This window comes from Pyrgilauda ruficollis, unplaced genomic scaffold (genome assembly GCF_017590135.1).
Source record: "Pyrgilauda ruficollis isolate IOZ18807 unplaced genomic scaffold, ASM1759013v1 scaffold34, whole genome shotgun sequence".
Taxonomy (NCBI): Eukaryota; Metazoa; Chordata; class Aves; order Passeriformes; family Passeridae; genus Pyrgilauda; species Pyrgilauda ruficollis.
The window spans coordinates 372,288-392,765 of record NW_024524822.1 but is presented as its reverse complement, the minus strand read 5'-3'; the positions used below and the strand labels follow the sequence as shown (position 1 = coordinate 392,765).

Here is a 20,478-nt window from a genome sequence, read left to right as displayed (position 1 = left end):
CAGCTCCTGCTGTGCCAGCCCTGCAGCGCCTCAGGTACATTTTGTAACAGATAGCCCCATGTTTGAGGTGATGCTGAAGGCTGTGAGGTGTTTAATGGCGCTGATAGTTACAGACCCTAGGTAGAATAGAGCACTAAGTTGAACCTGAATGATTTGTTTTGATGGTCCCTCTCCTACACAGTCAGCTTTTCAAAAGGAAGAGCATTGTGGGATGGGAAGGTTTAGATTTTTAATGAAATTATGAGAGCAGAGACCAGTACCAGACTTTGGCAGCAGTCATGTCCTTTGCTTGGGACATCCTGTTGTAAAACAGCAGCATTTCCATACTGCATTCCAGCACACACACACTCTGTACCAGCCGCATGGAGCTGCTGTGGTTCACATCCAGTTGACACCAGAGTTCCCTGAGCACTCAGCAAATGACGTGGGTCTGTGCCACGTATGTCATGGCTGGAATCTTTATAAGGGATCATGATTCCAGGACTGGGGAACCAGTCTTTGTGAAAACTTGCTCTTGTTTTCCTGTTTGGGATACCCTGGATCAGGTGTGCTGCATGGCTGTTCCAAGGGTGTGCTGGCCCTGTGAGGGAGCGTGGCAAGAGCAAGTAAGAGGAAGTGGCTCTCATGCCTTTGGCAGCCCTGCTTGTTTCTATAAATTACAAGAGCAATTGCAGAACTTAATTTTGAGCACCAGGGTGCTCAGACGTGACCATTTATGTAAGGCAGTGATGGTCAAACAATGGTCCTGGGATTTGCTGGTCAGGGACAGGAACAAAAGACATGGAGGTGCCAAATGTTAATGCATTCTATTCCCCAGACATGGAACCTTTGCTCTGGGCTTTACATACTGCATCCATTGTGCCACTTGACAAACCCCACTGCTGTGTGTGCTTGGAGCATAGGCTGAACAGTCACCAGTGCTGGGATACCAAAGGCAGTAGCTCCAAGAATTCCCCCCACTCCCTCTTCTTATTAATTTTTCTGCCTAACATATTCCTTAAAAGACAAAACTTAATTAATACCATGTATCTTTTTTGTAAGCATTATAGTCCTTACTTCCTTTGTGTTACTTTGGAGTTGTAGTTCCCAGACTCATTGTTAAGTATTTTAATTCAGCATGACTTCCAAAAGGAAGGCTTCTCCTCCTCCTGCCACTTCCCACCTTCTCTTGTTTTTCCTGTGGTTGACACAGGTGTTTGTGCAGCACATGCCAGCCCTGCTTTGCCTGCTGCTGTCCTGTGCCTATGGGAAGTGTGCTTGGGGTGGTTCTGCAGAGCAGGTGGTGCTGCGTTTGGCAGCAGAACAAGCTCAAAGCATTTCAGTTGAAATCTCAAAGACTTTAATGAAGGTAAGGTTATGACCCTCTCCATGGGGTTATTAGTTTCAGGATCTTTGCTGCAGAGTCCTGGAGGAATGTGGGCAAAGCTGGGGATTCCTGATTTCTAGTTCTGAGTTGGTCTCAGACCTGTTCTCTGGGCATATATTGTTGCTGCTCTGCTTCCATCTCCCCATGTGGAGCATGGAAATCCCTCTGGTTTTCCTGATGCAATGACAATATGAATGAAGTGGTTTGTTTAGCTTTTTCCTTGCCTCTTGATCCATTCCCCATCCCTACCATTCTCCCCACAGATAATTCTTCTCTCTTTGCTACAAACCTCTGGCTGTTTGCAGTAAGTACTGATTTAACTTAAAATCAAAATAAGGCAACAGTTTTACTTTCCCGAATTAACCCTGCCTATAGTTCTTGTTCTTCTTTCCAGACTCAGCCGCAGCCCAGGCCTATGATGCACCAGCCTGACTGTGCTTGGAAGCTCACTCAGGCCTTCTTGCCTTGCAGATGCCTGTCACTGAGCAAACCTGCCCCAGCCAAAGTCCCAAATACAGACTTTGCTTTGCTAAAAGCGATTTGTGTCACCTGCCTTCTTCCTGTTCTGTTTTTAAAGACTTTTTATTTCTTCAGGAAAAGAGTCAGTGAGAACTTGTGCACTATGTAAAAGAAGAGAGATTCTAATGGAGAATGCTGGAGCTGGAAGGGGCTCTTGGACCTGCTCAGACTGAGCATGTGGTGCCACAAGCACCTTGCACTGATCTGAACGTGAGCTGATTAGGGCTGGGGGGGGATTCCCTTGCACTCCAACCGTGCCTTCCATGTGCTGCTCACACTGCTCATTCACCTGGGCAGTGGAGCTAGAGAAGAAAACTGAAAATGGATAATTTCGAGGTTATTTCTCAGCCGGTTCAGTTTCTTGATCCAGCTCCATGTTTAAGTGCATAAAAAGTGGTGTTGGCATGAAGTAAGACTGTCCCTTCTCAGGAGAGCTCACAACCTCATTATCTGGTAGTGATCCTGAAAGTGCACCTTGAGAGCAGCCTGACTATTTAAGGAAGGGACTATTTGTCCCTTAAAACTCACGGTTTTAGTATCTCATGCTGCATTCCGGGGTAGGGGGGGGATATGAATTTGAATGTTTTAGGGCAGGCAGTGAGAGCTGTTGGAAAAGTTTGGGTTTGAAAGGGGGCAAATGGAGTCTCATTCTGCCTATGCCAGGGACTGGCTTCATGATTCTGAAAAATCAAAGGGATGTTCTGTTGATTGTTTTGCCATCTGTAAGTAGGAAGCAACCATATGCAAGGTGACCAGAAATGCAGGAACTGGTTTGTTGTGTCTGCAGAGATGCTGTGGGACCTTTAGGTGAAGTCAGCCTATAAATACTGTGTTCATTTTTGCCTTTATTCTTCTGGTGTGGTAAGTGATTTTGAAAAAGAACAAACATCTCTGAAAAAGAATAAACCTCTGTGTACTACAAAAAAAGCACAGTGGAACTGTAGCAATAGGCAGAATTCCTCCACAGACTTTGTGTGCTTTATCTTCAAGTTGACCTGTTCAGCTCTTCTCTGAAATGACTGCAGCAGCACCTGAACTGCAGCAGAAGGCAGCCTTCTGTCTCAGATCTCCTTGCCCAAATGATGATGATCAACCTAATGCTAATTACCTGACTGCCATTGGATGTCTCTGAGGTGGCCCATTTTCCAGGGGATCATAGCTCCAAATCAAAACACAAAAATAAAGATTCAGTTTTATTCAGCTGAATAAAAATTCAGCTGATGTTTTCCAGTAGCCATGTGGTTGCCAGTAAAAACAAAGATAGCATTGAAAAAAGAAATTCCACAATGTAACAGAAAATTTAGAAAATACGAGGTAGTGTTTTCGGAAAGAGCAAGATAACCTTTGAATTTCCTCTGGAAAGTTCATGATATTAATTGCTACAATTTTTGATATTTTGAACACTTGCTTTCCTTGGAAGAGTTTGAAAGAGTTTCTGTCTAAACTGAAGCAACCAACACAAGGGCCTTGTGACAGGAGGTTGCAGCAAGGTGAGCATCAGCCTCCTCTACCAAGTAACAAGTAACAGGAGGGGAAACAACCTCAAGTTGTGCAGGGGGAGGTTTAGATTGGCTATTAGGGAACATTTGTTGGCAGAAAGGGCTATCCAGCCCTGGCACAGGCTGCTCAGGGCAGTGGTGGAGTCCCCATCCCTGGAGGGATTTAAAAATCACAAGGATGTGGCACCTGGGGACATGGTTTACTGGTGGCCTTGGCAGTGCTGAGGGAATGTTGGAATAGTTGATCTTAAAGGTCCTTTCCAAATCATTCCAAACTTAAATCATTCTGTGATTCTATTCTCTCAAGGCATGAGAAGTATTTAAGGAGAAAGGGAAATGATAGAGGAGGTAATGGAAGGAATGGAATGGAATGTCATAAAAGGCCAGCAATGGAATAGGGTATGATGAAGTATGAGTAAGGGCCAGGGAGAGGTAGAGAAGGCGGGGAGGATGGGAAGTTGTTGTAAATGGGTGATTTAGATCACTTAAAGAATGAGCAGCAGCTGTACAAGCAAAAGTGGTCTAGATATGGTATTGTTCAAGTGCGACTTGACAAAGGTTGATGGCAACGTTCCCTCTGTTACTGACCACATGCACAAAACACCCTGAGGAAAATTGACTTCGAATTGAGGTGGAATGAGTGACACAGAGACCCTCGTGTTGAGTTATGAGGCTCAGAGGGGACCCTCTTTCGAAACTCCTGATGGAGCTTAGGTGCTTCTGGGTCCAGTCTTAGTCTAGACTTGGCCTTGGACAGTTTATGTCTAATGGACTTATCTATACAGAGTTTATAATAATTAATACTGAGTATCAATTTCATTAGTATTAATTCCACATGCCATCAGTTCCTTACTGAGGATCTCTTGGGCCAGGAGGGATCTCTTATTCCCAGGTAAGGGACCTCAGACGTAGAGAGGTGTTCCAGTTGAAGGGGAGACTCACAGGCACGCTGTCCTGCCACAGTTCAGGAAGAGCTCGGATTAGACTCCTGATCTGTCAGGGCTAAAAGGTCCCTGCCTCAAAGAGAAGCTTAGGTGTCCCAGCTTCAAGGGACGTCCCCACCATGCAGCTGCACCACCGGGCACAGAGAGCTCAGGGAAGGCTCATCCTGTCTGTCATATTGATGGGATAACGTGGAGTCTCATAGTCTGATTGCATCCAGTGGGAAGGGTGTGCAGGAGACTCCTTGTACCCACATCTTTCTTTGTTCCTTGATTAACGAGTTTTGGAAAAGCCACCTGGTATTTTTGTGTTAATCCATGGTTGGTGTGGTGTTCCAAGCTCATGTACCCCAATACTGGCTGTGTCAGTGCTCCTCTCTGCCTTTCCTAGAGGAATTCTTGGTCCAGCCATGGCTCAGCCCTTTGCTTCCTTTAAAGCCTGAACCAAACTGATGCTGGTTTGCTTAAGGGGTCAAGTGTGTCCGTCAAAGAGCATAGGCTCAGCTGGCCAGAGTTGTGCAGATTCTGAAGATTCAAGCTTGCTGTTGGTTCGTTGTGCTGAGCTGGTGTGAATTATTGAATAAACAATGATTTAAATGACAGAGGCTCATGTTTTCTAACGAGCCCCATCCCATCGTGCCTGTGTAGTATGGGAGGACTAATTACATCTGAATAAGGCCTGCAAAAAGTCAGCATGCTTTTCACAGCATTCTTCAAGTTGTATTTAATCACTTTTTCTGTTTGCTCTTTTCTCCAGTGAAAATTGTCATCCGGGGGGACAGGAACACTGGGAAAACCACACTCTGGCACCGACTGCAGGGAAAGAAATTTATTGAGGAATACATTCCAACTCAGGAGATCCAAGTCACCAGCATCCACTGGAATTACAAAAGTAAGATGGAAGAGGGTGGAGGGAGTGACAGTCATGGGATGGTCCCCTGGGGGAGGAAATTCCACTGCAGCCTCATTTGCTTTTTTCTTCTCTGTCTGCTTGGGAAACAAAATGGTCTCTCTTCATGCTTTTTAATTTATTATTCATAGTTTCTCAGTCATGTTTTTAATTTTGTCAGACGCTCTGTGTTGTAAGTGCTAAAAAATATGTCTGTGGAAGCCACAATTCAAGGGAAGTGTTTAATAGGTGGTCTGAAGCATTTGAAAAATTTTTAATATGCTTAACATGTTAATGAGGAGGGGTTATTGTTTAAATCTGTCGCTGAGGCCCACTGTGCTTGGGTGTTACTGTGTTGCCTTGAAGTGGATACATGGTGCAAACTGGATTTCACTGATGAAAATATAAGGAGATTCTGGTGACTGGGGAGGATTTCAAAAATTATTGTACTGCTGTTAGCTCTAGGCTGGCTTACTGAAACACAGAAGTGCCAGTGCCTTTTTTAAGTTCTTGCTGCAGTGTGGTTTTAATTTTTATTTTACTGATTGCAACTGGCTGTGAAAGCCCTGCATCCCACCTGGAAAAGACACTGCAGGCACTGAAGTTACGTAAGGTTGTGATTCAACGATGCATTAAGTCCAGCTTTCAGGTTGCTGATCAAGAATGCCATAGCCTTGTGGGATGAACTCCTGGTTCAGTATGAAAGTGCTCTGTAAGACTGAGTATGCTGTACAAAAAAAGTCAGCAGTTGTTTGTCATTATCCGACATTGCCCATTTGCCTCACTCTGATCTTCTGTTGAATCAAGTACTGCTCAACTCCTCCCCACTGGGAGAACACCTTGTGCAGTGGGGTGAGCACCAAATTGAGTGCTATTCTTAATTCACCACCAAAATTGAATTGCCAAGTGATACCATGATGCCCAAGTCTCGTGATAATGCTCACAAAGCCACAGGATGTGTTCACCAGCAGATACGCTGTGGTCACACAGAGGTGTTTCCCATCTGCAGCCAAACCTCTTGTATGGTGTATGTGTGCTGTGGCATCCTTCCCCTCACTCCTCTTCCTTCCTCTCAGGATGTCAGCACATCAGTTACTGAGGAATGAACACAGAGCTTTCAAGTTGGATGGTGGAAACTGTCTCCAAAATCAAATCTGAATGCTTCAGTCTAAACAGACTTAGATCAGAGTAAGAAATAAAATTCCTCTTTCCTAGATACCCAAGTGTAAAGAATGCACTGAGTGTTAATTGTGGCTTTCTGCAGTGTCATGCATTACAGCATCAGAGTTGAGTTTCTTCTCTGATAGGTGCAGGTAACACAGCACTTGTGTTGGATACAGCCTGGGAGTCTGGCATTTATTTTAGGAGGCTTATTCATATCTAACTGTATCCATGAACAAGTACAAAATGTGTACGTGCAAAAAGGTGTTTGGAGGAAGATCCAGTCTTCTCACCTGTGTCTGCATTTCTTTCCCTGATCCAAGGCTCAGACACTGCTTTTTCAACACTGATGAAATCCTGGGGTAGAACACACCTGCACCTGAGGCTGGCTTTGCTGTGTGCTGAGATCCACAGGTGTATGGGTTATTTCTAGGACCACTTCTTACCTTGGTGTGCTGCGTTTCTGTAGAGCTTCCCAGCCAGAGCTGACAGCAGTGTGTACAGATGCTGGTAGACTTTTCTCAAGGTTAAGTGTTGCTGACCTTGTAGAACTACTTGCAAAGCTGTACCTGAAACTGTGCCTTTCATTTGTGTTTCTTTTACATTGTAAAACACTGTAGTATTGTCTTAGTAATAATTTCAACTATTTTAGGACATTTTCCATTGACTTTCTTCAGATACATTTCAAAAAGTAACCTCCATTTAAAAGACTTTCCTGCTGTGGGAAGTTTCCATCCAAGACTGGTGATGTGGGCCCTCAGAGTACTTGGATCAGGTCTAAATCCTGCCCTGTTGGCCATGTTAATCTGTAGACAAAAAAATAAAGTTTGTTTTTCCTATGTTCATGCTCTCAGGCTACCTTGAATAAACATTATGAGGTAGTTGGTGGCAAATATTTACAGATGTTAATTAAATCGATGTCAAATATTGAAGGGTTCTTACATTGCCTGGTCTTAAAAGAATTCCATTTTAGATGCAAAATGTAGGACCTTCAGAAATTTTATACTGGAGGAATTAATAAAGGTAGTAGAATCTGAGTTACTTCTTATTCAGAGTGAGCAAAGTTGCTTTTCGGTGTCAGTTGTAATGGGTATTTGTAATTTTTGTGTCCAAGTAAGGAATTACCATTCCTGACCCTAAGGTGCACTTTTTTGGATTATACTGGTCACCGAGTTTCTCTCTGTTTGGCAGCCTGAGAAAAGGAGTCTGAAATAAAAATTGACAAACAGTTGTGCTCAGATCCTTCAAAGGCCTGAGGGATGGGAATGGGGGGTGGCAGAGTTGCTTTGCATTGTAGGATGTGTAATCTAGAGCATAGGAGGTGAATCCTCTCATTGAATGAGAGTAAAAAATGTCTGAGGGCCTGTGAGTTACTGGTGATGAACCCACTTACAGTGTGATAATTCTTAGTTTTAAATGAGCTTTCTTGCAATTAGAGCCTTTTCGTGCCTCTCCATCATTTTGTCAGAAAGCAGTGCTCAGTGTGCCATTGACCATGGAGTATCTGGTCAAATAGCAGCTCAGGACAGATCTTTGGAGTGGTTTGATCTGTGGTTTGTGCTAATCCAGGTTAGGGAGTTGAAAGGATAAATTGGCATTCTTTTTGCTGCCACAGAGCTCCTTCAGGGGAGATGCTGCTGGGTATGAGTCACACACCAAAGCCAACAAAGCAACACTAAAGCAATTATCCTCTTGCATGATCAGGATAATCAGGAGTGGCACTAGTAATGAAAGAGAAGAACTTCCTGGTTGTGAGCTAGCAGGAAAAATGTGGAACTGTATGTTTCCTGGGTCTCATGCAATCGTTTTCTTTGAGAAATTCTGCCCCTGCCCTCAGCCAGAAGGGTGTAAAGCAGGTCTGTGGGGTCAGGGGGTTCAGCTCCCCCGCTGCCAGGACTGCTGCTGCTCAGTAGGGTGTCAGTTCTGTGGGAATCACTCAGCAGGCCAGCACATCCTAACTGAGGGCGTTTGGCTCCTGGGAAGGAGGTGGAGAGCTCAGGAGCAAAGTGCCAGTGCTAGGCCGCGGGTCACCCCAAGGGCTCCCTTCTGTGAACTGTTAGTCCTGATGTACTGCTTCGCATGGCACTTCTGGAAAGAACAAGCAGCCTCCTGGGCTCCTCCTGAGCCCATGCAAAACTTGGGGAAGGCAAGTATCTCTTACCCTTTCGCAGCAAGCCTTGACTGTGGAAAGGCACTGCAATTGCCTTGCCAGCTGCAGGGCAGGAATCGGGGGCAGACCTCCAGCAGCTGATCTGTGTCCCAGCACCTGCAGGGGCGCGGGGAGAGCTTCTGCAGTGCCAGTGCCTGGGGGGAGGAGCTGGCTCGCCTGGGTGCCAGGTGAGTGATTCACAGGTTAGGCTTTAGCCTACCTGGTTTGATTATCTGTAGAAATATTCAGGGACTGAGTTAATTAGTGGGGCGTAGTGGTTTGGGCAGAAGTTTCTGTGCTGTGTACCGCCATGTGCTTTCAGTCCTGCGAGGCGCTGCCTGGGCTGACCCAGGGCAGTCTCCTATTCATCCAGTGCCTCCTGCCCAGCTGGCACATAGGAAGTTAAGCAGGAATTACTGTGAGGAAAACAGAGACTGGTTTTGCTTCATGCATAAATGTAAAAAAGGGTCTTTCTCCAGAAGTGAAGGATCAAAGTTTTCCTTTATTTGTAATCTGTCTGTACAATCCTTTGAAACATTTTATTAAGCCAAGAGTGAGTTCTCTATAGAGAGTGCTAACTGGTTTGATAATGACACTTAGATAAACTCTCATGCCATCCTATGATGTTATTTTATACTCTGAGGCATTGTCCTCCTATTCCACCTTTATGTTATGAGCTGCTCCAAGTAAAAGCTTTTGCTTCAAAGCCTGTAACATTTCCAAAAAGCAACTGCTTCTTGGGACATCTTCCTGAAAATCAGACTGCTTGTTTGGATTCCATGGAAACATTAATCCAGAGCTACTCAGCCTTCAGGCCACCTGAACATGCATTGGCTGCCTGTGGGTACCAGCAATCACTGGAGTTAGAATTCTGCATGTCTTGCTTCAGATTTTAGCAATAGCAAATCAACGTTGCTGGTTCTAATTTATTGATGCTGCAGCTCTAGGAAGCAAAATTGCTAGTGATACCTTATTTTTCACAAAATATACCTGGAAATGTGCAGGGAGAATGGGTTTCTGTAGCTGCAGGACTGTCTGTGCTGGCTGTCATGTTTACATGGAAATGCCGTGATTGATCTTTCTTAAATGTGTATATTCCTTTTGCCAGTTGTATGCCTTGTTTATAAACCAGACTTTATCCTCAAAATTAGATTTTTATCTTTTTTGAAAGGCTTTGTAAATCTCTGTATGTTATGGAAAGAGTCTATGCAAAGTACTTACAACATGCTTCAAACGTGATATGAACCAGAAAGGAAATGCAGCCATCACTTATGTGACTAAGAGTGGTTATGAAGTTCTTTAGACAGCATGGTTTTGGTGGACAGCTTGCACCTTCAACAGCTCACTGCCTTCCTGTGGTTGGGTTTTTTTCTTGCATATAATTTGCTTTTCTTTTGACATGCCTATGCTTTGACATTCCTCCATGTTGGCTTTGGGTTGGGCTCTCTGTGTGATAGGTGTTTTACAGAAACCTTCTAACCCTTCGTGTTCTGTTGTGCTTCCAGCCACTGATGACATTGTGAAAGTTGAAGTCTGGGATGTAGTGGACAAAGGTAAGATTTACAACTTTCTTTCTAGTGGAGATCCATTGTTCTTTCTCAGTTTTAATTAAAAACTTATATGGAATTCAGAAATACATGCTTATTTCTGCATTTAAAAAAATCTGTATTTATTATGCCACTTCCTGAAAGAACAAGAAAAGGAGAGGTGAGTCCCCTGTGCTAGAACCCATTATCTGGAATCTGAACTTCAGATCAAACCCGGTGTTCAGAAGCAGTTGTTCTGCGTGCTTATGACAGATGAAGCGCCTGCTGCTCTGTGTGTATTCCAATTCTCTGAGCTTTAGAATAAACTTCACTTTCTCCCCTTTATAGTGTGCTTTAATGTTTAGACAGGTTCTGAGTTCTTTGCACTGGTTATAAAAGTTCTTGTTGAGCTGTTTTTGTGAAGGCATTCTGTTGTTAAATTGGTAAAACCATAGCTGCAATGGGTAATGTATGCAGGGGGGGAGGATGAAAGAGAAGCCAATTACTTAAATTCACTAGGACAGAAAATACAATATGTGCATTCCAAAACACTTGGCAAAGCATTTTCTAAATTCTTAGCCAAGGAAAATTTTATGATACGTACATACATTTTTCATTAGTTTTCAGTTTTTGTCAGAGTATAAGCTTTTGTTTTATAAAGAGCAAAACCAAACTCCAAAATGTCTGTGAAGACACAGTCTGGATGCAGTGCAAACGGGATGCAGTGGGATCTGTTCCTGGAAAGGGGTTGGGGTTGATGTAAATCTCCGCAGCCCATTCTGTAGCCCCAAAGGCAGATGTTGTTTGGCTTCTAAGAGGCATTTAGTACCAGCCAGGCTCCTGGTTTAGTGTGTGAGTATAGTCAGGAAAGCAGCTGCACAGGTGAGCAGGTCTTGCGCTGTGAGTGATGCTTCTTGTTTGGTGTCTGTCAAATTTGTTGGCCACAGTCATCGAAACTCAAGCTTTGATGGTTTGTCTGGTGCTGCCTTTCCTGCAGCCTTGGCTGGAATCCGTGCTCTCAGACGTTCCTCAGCAGAGTGGCATCTCAGAGGCACCACCTGTGCAACTTACACTTGTGTTATACCAAAAACTAAAACTACAATAGGCAGCGGGAAGAGGAGAAATGTCATTTTTCATGTCAGCTGAACTGTATTTGAAATAGGGAAAAAAGAAAGACAATTAGCAGTAGCACCTCTAGTTCAGATACCTAATGGAGCCTTCAGGGTAAACTTGAGTCAGGAACTTTAAATGAAAATCCTGAGCACTTTATCTTTTTAGTGTTTTAAGGCCCAGTTTTCACAGGGTAGACAAAACCTTGCTTAGGCCAGAGTTACTGCTGAAGTCAGTCTGATTATGATGATTATGATGAAAGTTCTGCTTTCAGATTGTAGGATAACAAGTGGAGGGCTGGAATTTGAGCAAAACATCTGTGTTCTCGCTGCCTTGCAGCTTTGGTATGAATAGATAGACATTTAATTTGGGAATCATGTGGTTCCAGCACTTATTTCTGTGAATAGCTTCTCTGAGCAGAGTCATCTTCTCAACTAGAGACTTGTTTTTTTGGCGAAGGGGACGGGATGTGCTATGCACAGATGTTGATAACAGCTCTTCTGGTCCTGCTTTGATTTCTGACAGCAGAGCCCATGTTAGAAATCTTAAAGGACTCTCTTCCCTTCGCTTTATATTCTTTTGAAATAAAACTCACTCTGTTAAGATCCGTACTTATGGACCACAGATCTGTATGTTTTTGAGCAATCAGTTGTGCTCAATCAGTGCAATGTAAAAATTGAATCATGATGATGTTAATGAAATCAAATCCTTTCCTATTGCCATAGCATTGTGGATTCCTGATAAGCATAACTTTAGGAAAATGTTCGTATTAAGCATTAAGAGCTTGCTCATATCTAACTTTCATCCTAATGTTATGACATTTTTGTTTTCTTTCTGTATGCTTAGGACAAAAAATCCTCCTGCGTGATGCTTTGGGTGAGAGCCACACTGGACTGTAGACTTGCAGTAGTAAAGTACCAGTGCTGCTGTAGCATAGTGCTGACAAGACTTGATCCTCCTTTTTTTTTTTCCCTTGCCTACCAGATTCTGGCTCATGTGCATATTTAGAGTTGGGCAGAACACTGCATTTATCAGGCTGGATTTTAATCTGTCAAAAAATGCATGTTCGGAACACGCATTTCAACGCAAAGTTTTCCAGGCTGAAATTCTTTTGCCAGCATTTCCCTATTTCATTTTCAGAGGACGTTAGGAGACCTCTGTTTAAATGATAGGGGAAACTGTGTTGAAAACCCTGATGTGAGTTATAGCTTAACTAACTAACAGGAGCATCCATGAACTGCAGTTTTCGGCTTCAGTTGTGTAAAGCAGCTTTGGGCTCTCGCCTGCTGAGCAGTGCTGCTGTTCTGCAGTCACAGGCAGCTGGAGAAATTGCAGGAGCTGCACCCTGAAAACCTGATGTGCATTTGTGGGCTGAAGTTAAAGGCGATTTTCCTGAGCGGTGTTTCTCCTGGTGCTCCCTGGAAGTGTGCTCCCTGCCCTTGCTGGTTCAGCGAGGTGGATTTTCCCTCCAGAATCCACTGGGATGCAGAGGGCAGCTCTGCTGATCCTGCCTGGACGGTGACTTAGCTTGGAATTATTTAGCATCCAGATGATAATTTGGAAATGTGGGGAGGTTTGTTGTGAAAGCTTAAAAGCTGTCAGGTTGGTTAGTGTGGTGAGGCAGTGAGGAATGGCAGCTGTCAGACTCTACTGCTCCTCTTGGCTCTTGACTATTTGGGATTCTTTTTTTAAATGTACAGACTCTCTGGAGTCCAGACTTCCTTGCTGCCTCCTGCATTCTCCTTGAGCCTGCCCAGAGATCTGGGATCATATCTGGGAAGCTGCCATTTGTTAAAATCTTCCCAAGATGAGCTTGCCTCCAGCCGTGGATTGTATTGGATTTTGTGTGGCATGTGTAGTAAATACCTCCTTTGCTGCTCTTGGAACTGACAGAGCACAGGAAAGATCTCTCAGCAGAAGTCACAATCCTGACTCATCTTTCTGGCTTTGCAGCAAGTTGTGTAACTGCTGCAGGTCATAAAGCTATAACAGATCCTGAATTCAGAGAAGCTGCTTGAATGCAGGGGATTCAGGAACAATTGTAAATTCCTGTATTGGAACTTCTGCCACTTTGGTTCCCACATATTTTGTGATACATGACTGAAGGCATCAAATCGTATTTTTTTTCTTTTGCCCACAAGATAGACACTTTCCCTTGAATTGAAGATTCCTTTCCTCCTTGCTGCACCTTCACCCCTCTGCCTCCCAGACATGTCCTACGAGAAGGAGGAAAGATCAGAATTCATATTTCTATTATTTTCAGATGTTCCAAGTTAGATAACACAAGGGATGCACATATTCCAGATGTGTATTTTGCATCGGTGAAGGGAAGCAGCCCCCTTGCATGGTCAACAGTGTTTTTCAGCAAGTTGTACTGAATCCTTCTGTCCTGCAGCAAAACCGGTGGTACATACTGCTGCAGAGACTCAAGTGATGGTCACAGCCCCATTGTCCAGTAGTAGCTGTTCTGTAGACTCCAGGGCAGAGCTGCCAAGTGTATTTAGTGCCACAGTTGCTCTTATGCCTGTAAATGAGGAGCAGCTATCGTTCTTGGGAGGGGACCTGAGCCATAGCAGCATGCACACCCATGTTTTCTAGCTGAAGCTCCTCCATTACACATCACTACCACCTCGAAATCTGGACCTCATGCATACAGTGACACAATTGTCACTGTGCCCTTGCCTTTACAGGCTGAATTACATGTTGTCACTGCATAGATCTTATCTTTGTCCGATTCATCCTGCAGTTTGGGTTCCAAAAATAGAGCCTGTGCCTGAATCTGTACACACATGCGCTTTTCAGCTCTATGACTGCTTTGAGGTGACCTCCTTTGCAGCACTGATGAGCAGTGTGTGAGAATATTACTCATTCCTCTGGATACACACAGAAAACCATGAGCAGGGAGAGGTGTGCGAGTTGTACGTTCTGTCTCAAAGCATTGACTGTAAATGTGCCCAGGTTAGACAGACACCTTGATTTCTCAGGATGGGAGGAATGATGGAGAGTATTTGTGGTTGCTTGGGCTTCTCTTTTTAATACCTAGAAATTCAGGTCATGCCAAGCATAATTCAGCAGTGACTGCAGGAATAGCGATGTTTGGATATTCAGAGAAGCCAAAAAGTGTCACTCACTTGAAATTAATTGAATTGAAGTGGGAAAAGACATGCATGGCCTAGACATCCCTCACCTTCAGCTGCATGGAAGAATCAGAGCCCATACTTGGATCCCTCAGGGAAACACATTGCCCAAATGAGGAGGGATCAGAATTAATATTTCTGCTACTTTCAGATGTCAGCAGTAAGCTGACATGAGTGGGGCAAACATTTTGCAGTTGTGCACAGAAGCACACCCAGAATCACCTGCTGTAACATGCAGCATTAAAGCTCTTCTGAATAACTGTATTTTCTTACTATTTGTCCTTCAGCTGTGTGCAGGGAAAACAAACCATTTCACATGCAGCATCTGGCAGAACCGTGAATTCCACATGTGATTCAGCAGAGTTAAGAGCTGGTGGAAGCTGGTTTGGTCCTCAGTGTTAGAGAGTCTTTTACAGAGTCAGTGGGAGGGTTTTTTCAGGTGCATCTGAGCTGCCAACACCTTCTGTTATCAGTGACACAGGAAATTTCTAGAAGTGATGAGAAGCAATTCCAAGACTGTGCCAAGTATAATTTAGTTAACTCGTCATTGTTTAGACTAGGAATATATGCAGCAAAGTTACTTCAGAAGTACAGCTCTTAAATGCTGTCAGTAACATCTGGGAGGTACTCGGTATCTGTCAAACATAACTCCTGATCTTGCAGGGTTATTGTTTGTGCAGTGCTTATCATTGATAAAATCCTGGAAACGCAGAACATTCAGTTTAAACAAGAGGCCAAGTTTTTTCATGGCGTGTCCACACTAAACCTCTTTAGCAGTAGGTGACAGAAGATGTTGGGATTCCTGGCAATCCTTAGAGCCAAGTGTCTACACCAGAAAATCATGTCAGCTGATGGCCACTCTGGTAATCATAGGTACACATACACCTCTCTGCTGAGACTCCAGGCTATCAGATTTGGAAACACAGTTAGTGTGTAATTGATTTGACACAAAGTTTCCAGGGAGGCTGAAGTTTAAAAACACTCAGTTTCTGGGGTGCTGAGTTAAATGCTAGTGGTACTTTAAAATGTCAGAAAATGCTTCCCCAAGGTATAAGGAAGGAGAGAAGCCTCAGGGGCTGCCCTTTAACTGCCTTAGAGGAACCAGATGAGTTGGAGAGAAACCACTAGATTCTTGCAGGTGGGACCATGGCTGTGGGACTGCAGGGCAAGTCTCTAGAGTGGTTTTCTAGTGTCTTCTACAAACGTTAGGCACGTTGCTTCTTGCACTTTTCTGGGAGCCTAATCATAGTTGTACCTGCTACCTGGCTTATTTTTGTGTGCTTTGGGTGGTGCTTCTGGAGGATTTCTTTTCTGTGCCTTCACTGGTGATGGCCAGACCTGACCCTCTGGCTCTGGCCTTTGGAGCACATGTAGGCTGTCTCTCCATCTTCACAACTCCTTTCCCACAGTTTATTTGATTTCTCATGGATTTCTTCTTGGATAAGTTCTGTCTTTGGATTGCTTTACTTTTCGTTTTTTAATAGACTAGCTGGAATTCTTCAGCAAGGCATGCCTATCCCACCCTTCCTCATCCCCCAGGCTTACTGTAGAAGTAGGATTTGCTTTATGGTTGTGTTCTAACTGCTATGCACCTGTCCAGAGTCATCTTCCAGTTCTTTGCCCAATGTAATGCTTTTTATGTTTTTACTATTCTTTTTAAGGAAAATGCAAAAAACGAGGAGATGGTTTGAAACTGGAGAATGACCCTCAGGAGGTGAGTCACCTAGAATTCACAGGTCTGAGGCCTCTTGTTCGTCTTTGGTCCATGGGGAGCAAGTTCTGTATTTGTTCCTGCCCTAAGGCCTGCCTGGCAGGTGGGTGAGGGACAGTGGGTGATGCCGATGCTCTTCATTCCTTGTTCTGTGCTTTCAGCCCTGCTGGTACCCTCACTGCAACTTCCCTGCTGTTTTTCATTCTGTCGCTGGGAATGACTGTGTCCCAATGTTTGCTCAGTAGCTTTGTACCTGTCCTCCTGTGTTGCAGTTCATTTAGGGGGGGCACCCTGGGGAGTCCCCGGAGGGCCCCCTAGGCTGTGAGTTGGCTGGCAGCAGCCGCAGGCAAGGAGACTCCACGCGGCTTCTGAGGGTGCTGATTAGATGAGGGTTTATTGGGGGTCCCATCCCCGGGAACAACATGGTTACTGAGGGAGAAGGGGGGAAGGGGGAGGGAGGGGGAGCCTAGGGGAGAGAAGGGGCAAGAGAGGGGGGAAAGGCTAAGAGAGCGGAAGAGCTAAGAGAGCGGCTGATTTAACTAGCACAGCTTAAGAGGGAGATTGAAGTGGGCGCGGAATCACATTGGGCCAATGGGATTACAGATACAGGATGGTTCAGGGCAGGACCACAGGCTTAGAATATACCGTACATTTCGGAGGGGTGAGACAGAGCATACCATTTCAATAAAATGCAATACTACACTCCTGTGGGCAGAGGCAGAAATTCCTTTTGTCAGGGCCTTCTTCTGGGGCCTGAAGAAATGACTTGGTGCCCTGCTCTGGCCACTCCTCGGAGGTGGGCTGTTGCACTCTCACTGGTGCCCATCTGCTCAGGCTCAGATGAGGAGAATTTTCCTCAAAATATTCTCCCATGGGAAATGCTTTTATGAGAAGAGTTACCACAGCTGCATCTTTTTTGCAAATGTGAGTGCATTTTCCACTCCTGGGAAAGGAGTGAGAATTATTCCAGGGGCACCAAAATTCCAGTAGGAGCCATGGAGACTGAGCTGGGACCATGGAGACCAAGCTGGGACCAGTACTTTGTGGACTTAGCAGCGTGCAGAGTCCAAATGATGAAAAGTCAATTGGATATTAATCCTGTCAGCCATCCATGGGAGAAACTGCCTCCTGCATTTGGACACCAGCAGCATTAAGAATAGACCCAATATCTGAGTCAGGAAAAAGATGGAATGGGAGCTGTGTCCTCTCTGTGGTTTGTATGGAGTTCTTTTGCCAACACAGGATTTGGGAGCACAGGGGAAAGGACAGGGGTGGATTTTAGCATGTGCTGTCAGAGACCATCAGGTGCTTCACATCCTGTTCCCATGGGAAGTGGAAGCTGGGAATCACCAAGTATCTTATTTCAATGATAGTGGTGTGAAATCCACAGGTACTCCTTACAGTGGTTGTCACTTTACAAAGTTTGCTCAGTCAGTACTGTATCCACTGTGTTCTGTATCAGCCTGAAGTTGAATCCAGTTATTTACTGCTTCTTTGCCTTTATTTCCTCAGGCAGAATCAGAAATGGCTCTGGATGCAGAATTCCTGGATGTCTATAAGAACTGCAATGGTGTAGTGATGATGTTTGACATCACCAAGCAGTGGTAAGAGACCTTTACTGGCACCACGTGATTCTCCCTTGTTCAGACAGAACAAATGACTTCCAGATTCCCAGTTGCAGTTGGAAGCTGATAACCCGCCTAATGAGTGGGAACAAGCTTGTATCCTTTAAAATAAAAGCTTTATCTTGTGACATGGCTTTTAATACACTCCTCTCCTGGGCTTGTTCCAAACAAGCAGTGTTCCAAAGGGTTGTGTGCTGCAATTGCTGATATCCTGCTGCCTGAGGCTTGGTAATTAGTGCTATCACAGGTGCAAAGTGTATGCTGCAAACCCCTGCTCCCCAGAACACAAGGGAAAGGAGGATGCTAGTGAAAAATTCCCAAGAAACTGGTATTAGTAAGGATTTTTTAGAGGGCCCAGGCTGCATTAATCTACAGAAGTAATGAAGTGTTGGTTTTGTGCATCTGAGGAGAATGAGAGAGGTAAGGAAACCAGAGTGGAAAGAGGAGGGGGTTATAGCTCCTGCTTTATATTTAGGCTGGTGTTGGTTTGGTGTGGGTCAATGAGCCTGTGGACAGCTGAAGAGAGGGAATCCTTTCCTTCTGCTGACCCAACAGTTTTGCAGAACCGAGATTGCTGTAGGAGATGTGAAGGTTCTGGTGAAAGTGGATTATTGAGCTTTTGAAGTTGGTTTTGAATAAAGAATCATGCAAACATATTGGGGGTTAATGTGTTTCTCTGATGGGGTAAAGAAGCCAAAGACTTGGAAGGATTTTTGGAAAAAAAAATTCATGTAGTTTTTTTTCTTTGTGATTTGTGCACGAAACTGCTAACAGAAGGATGTTCCCACTCATTTGCTCTCTCTCTCCCTTCTGATGAAGGACATTTAACTATATTCTGAGGGAGCTTCCTAAAGTGCCGACCCACGTTCCAGTGTGTGTGCTTGGGAATTACCGGGACATGGGGGAGCACCGGGTCATCCTGCCCGGTGACGTGCGGGACCTCATTGACAACCTGAACAGGTGAGCGGGCAGGGCAGCGGGTCTCCGCTGCTCCCTGCCGTCACCCGTCAGTGACCGTGTCACTGCCGTGTTTCAATCCATGTCATGTGTGCCCTCTGTCCTGCACGCTGCCTTGGGCTCCCAGAGCTCCCCGTGTCTCACAAGCCGCATCTGCTGACACCACGGGCCCTTGGATCTGGAGCAGATTGTTTGCCATGCTCCTGGAAACTGCATGAGACAGCACGTGCCTTTCAGAAGTGCTGTTCCCAACAAGTCATCTTTCTGGGTAGTCCTTCTCCTGTGAGAGAGTGCTCTCCCCATAGCACAGCTGTTCTTTGCTCCAAGTGATTGAGCTACACGAGAGCCAGCCAGTGCAGCTGTGTCCTTGCTCTGCCTCTGAGCATCCCCCACACAGCACTTGCAGGGCACGGCCAAGTCACATGTCCCTCACCAGCCAGGCAAGCATTTCCCTTAAGCAGAGATCTGAGGTGCTCTGCTACATGGTATAAAATAGTATTTGTTGGTCAAGATTCAGTAGATGGTATCTTTTTATGTAGTTTTATGTTTTTAAGGTATTTTTTCATTTTCCTCATCTCTGATTTGTTTATGCCTGTGTCAGGCACAAAGAAATGGTGTCAGTTTTAAGACTTCATCCATTACAAAATAATTTCTTTACAAAATAATTTCTGTGTATTATTTTTGTCAGTCCAGTTGTGGTTTTTAAAACAAAAACCTTCACTATGAACTTAACAACTTGTAAAGCTGTGAATCCCCAGTGTAGGAAACCAACATTCCAGTGTCCTGACAGAATATTTCTTAGCCTGGCAGGCAGATGACACTGTCACACACGAACAGCCACCTTCTGCCACCCTTCAGTGTGAATTTTGGCTGTGCACAAAATAATAAGTCCAAGCAGAATGATGCCCTGGGCTACATTTGAGGGTGGGGGCTGGCTTGTGGGGTGGGTCATGGTGTGTAACTCCATCCTGTGCAGGGTCTGCAGGTTGTGCTGGGTACAGTGTTCTCCTCTCTGCTTGGTGCAGGCCTCCCGGCTCCTCCTATTTCCGCTATGCTGAGTCTTCCATGAAGAACAGCTTTGGCCTCAAGTACTTGCACAAGTTCTTCAACATCCCCTTCTTGCAGCTGCAGGTAAGGCAGGGATGTTATCCTGATGTGCTGGATCTGTGGGACAGATTGGATTTGCTTCCTTTCTAAGGCAGGAATTTGGTATTTGGGGTTTAATTTGCTGTTAGAGGATCCTGAGTAGATTCTTCTTTTCATTAGAGTTGGTATAACAAAATTATGTCAGAGCATTGGTGCCTGTGACTGATTTAAACATGTCTGTGGTTGCAAGAGGTCAGCTGTGCTGAGTTCCCAATACTGACCTCAGGAGAAAGGCTCCATTTTCACTGGCATGAAAATGGCATCCAGTGGTGCAGTTACCAAGTCAAAAATGTAAAATACACACATCTGTTAAACTTTGGGTTTCAATTCTGTTCAGTTAAATCTCAGATGAGAAGAGATTTGGCCATTATCTGAGTAGTTTAGGAACCTCTGCTGAAAATCTTAGCCCTAATGGTAAACAGCATTAGATATGAGATCCATGTGCTTGCATTCCATTCACATGGATCCAGTCCCATATTTCCTTTGTATCTGAGGATTCTTGGGAGGGCTGAGGGAAGGGCAAAGGCTGCGAAGGGTGGCATTCTCATCTGTGAGCCTTTAGAAGATCGGCTTTTGGGGTGATCCTGTGGGAGTCCTTTGGGATGAGTAGCTTATGCTTTTTGAGGGCACATATGATGCTGTGTCACTGGTTTCTATTTGATGGGAAAAATCCTGGCAGTTGATCTTTGTTATCTTTCACCAGTAACTGAAGTGTATGTGTCTACTTTTATATAAATGATCC

At 44.7% G+C, this 20,478-nt stretch overlaps 1 protein-coding gene across 4 annotated transcripts in view; it reads left to right on the top strand.

Moving 5' to 3' along the window:
• RABL6 (RAB, member RAS oncogene family like 6) overlaps positions 1-20,478 on the top strand; it is a 53,965-nt gene that overhangs the window by 2,676 nt on the left and 30,811 nt on the right. For 3 of the 4 annotated variants that reach the window (XM_041475031.1, XM_041475032.1, XM_041475030.1), the window contains exons 2-7: positions 5,083-5,217; positions 10,030-10,077; positions 15,959-16,011; positions 17,521-17,612; positions 18,453-18,593; positions 19,616-19,721. In XM_041475031.1, the coding sequence (XP_041330965.1) occupies positions 5,083-5,217; positions 10,030-10,077; positions 15,959-16,011; positions 17,521-17,612; positions 18,453-18,593; positions 19,616-19,721 (575 nt within the window). The remainder of the gene's footprint in view (positions 1-5,082; positions 5,218-10,029; positions 10,078-15,958; positions 16,012-17,520; positions 17,613-18,452; positions 18,594-19,615; positions 19,722-20,478) is intronic. The other variant, XM_041475033.1, reaches the window with a different exon arrangement.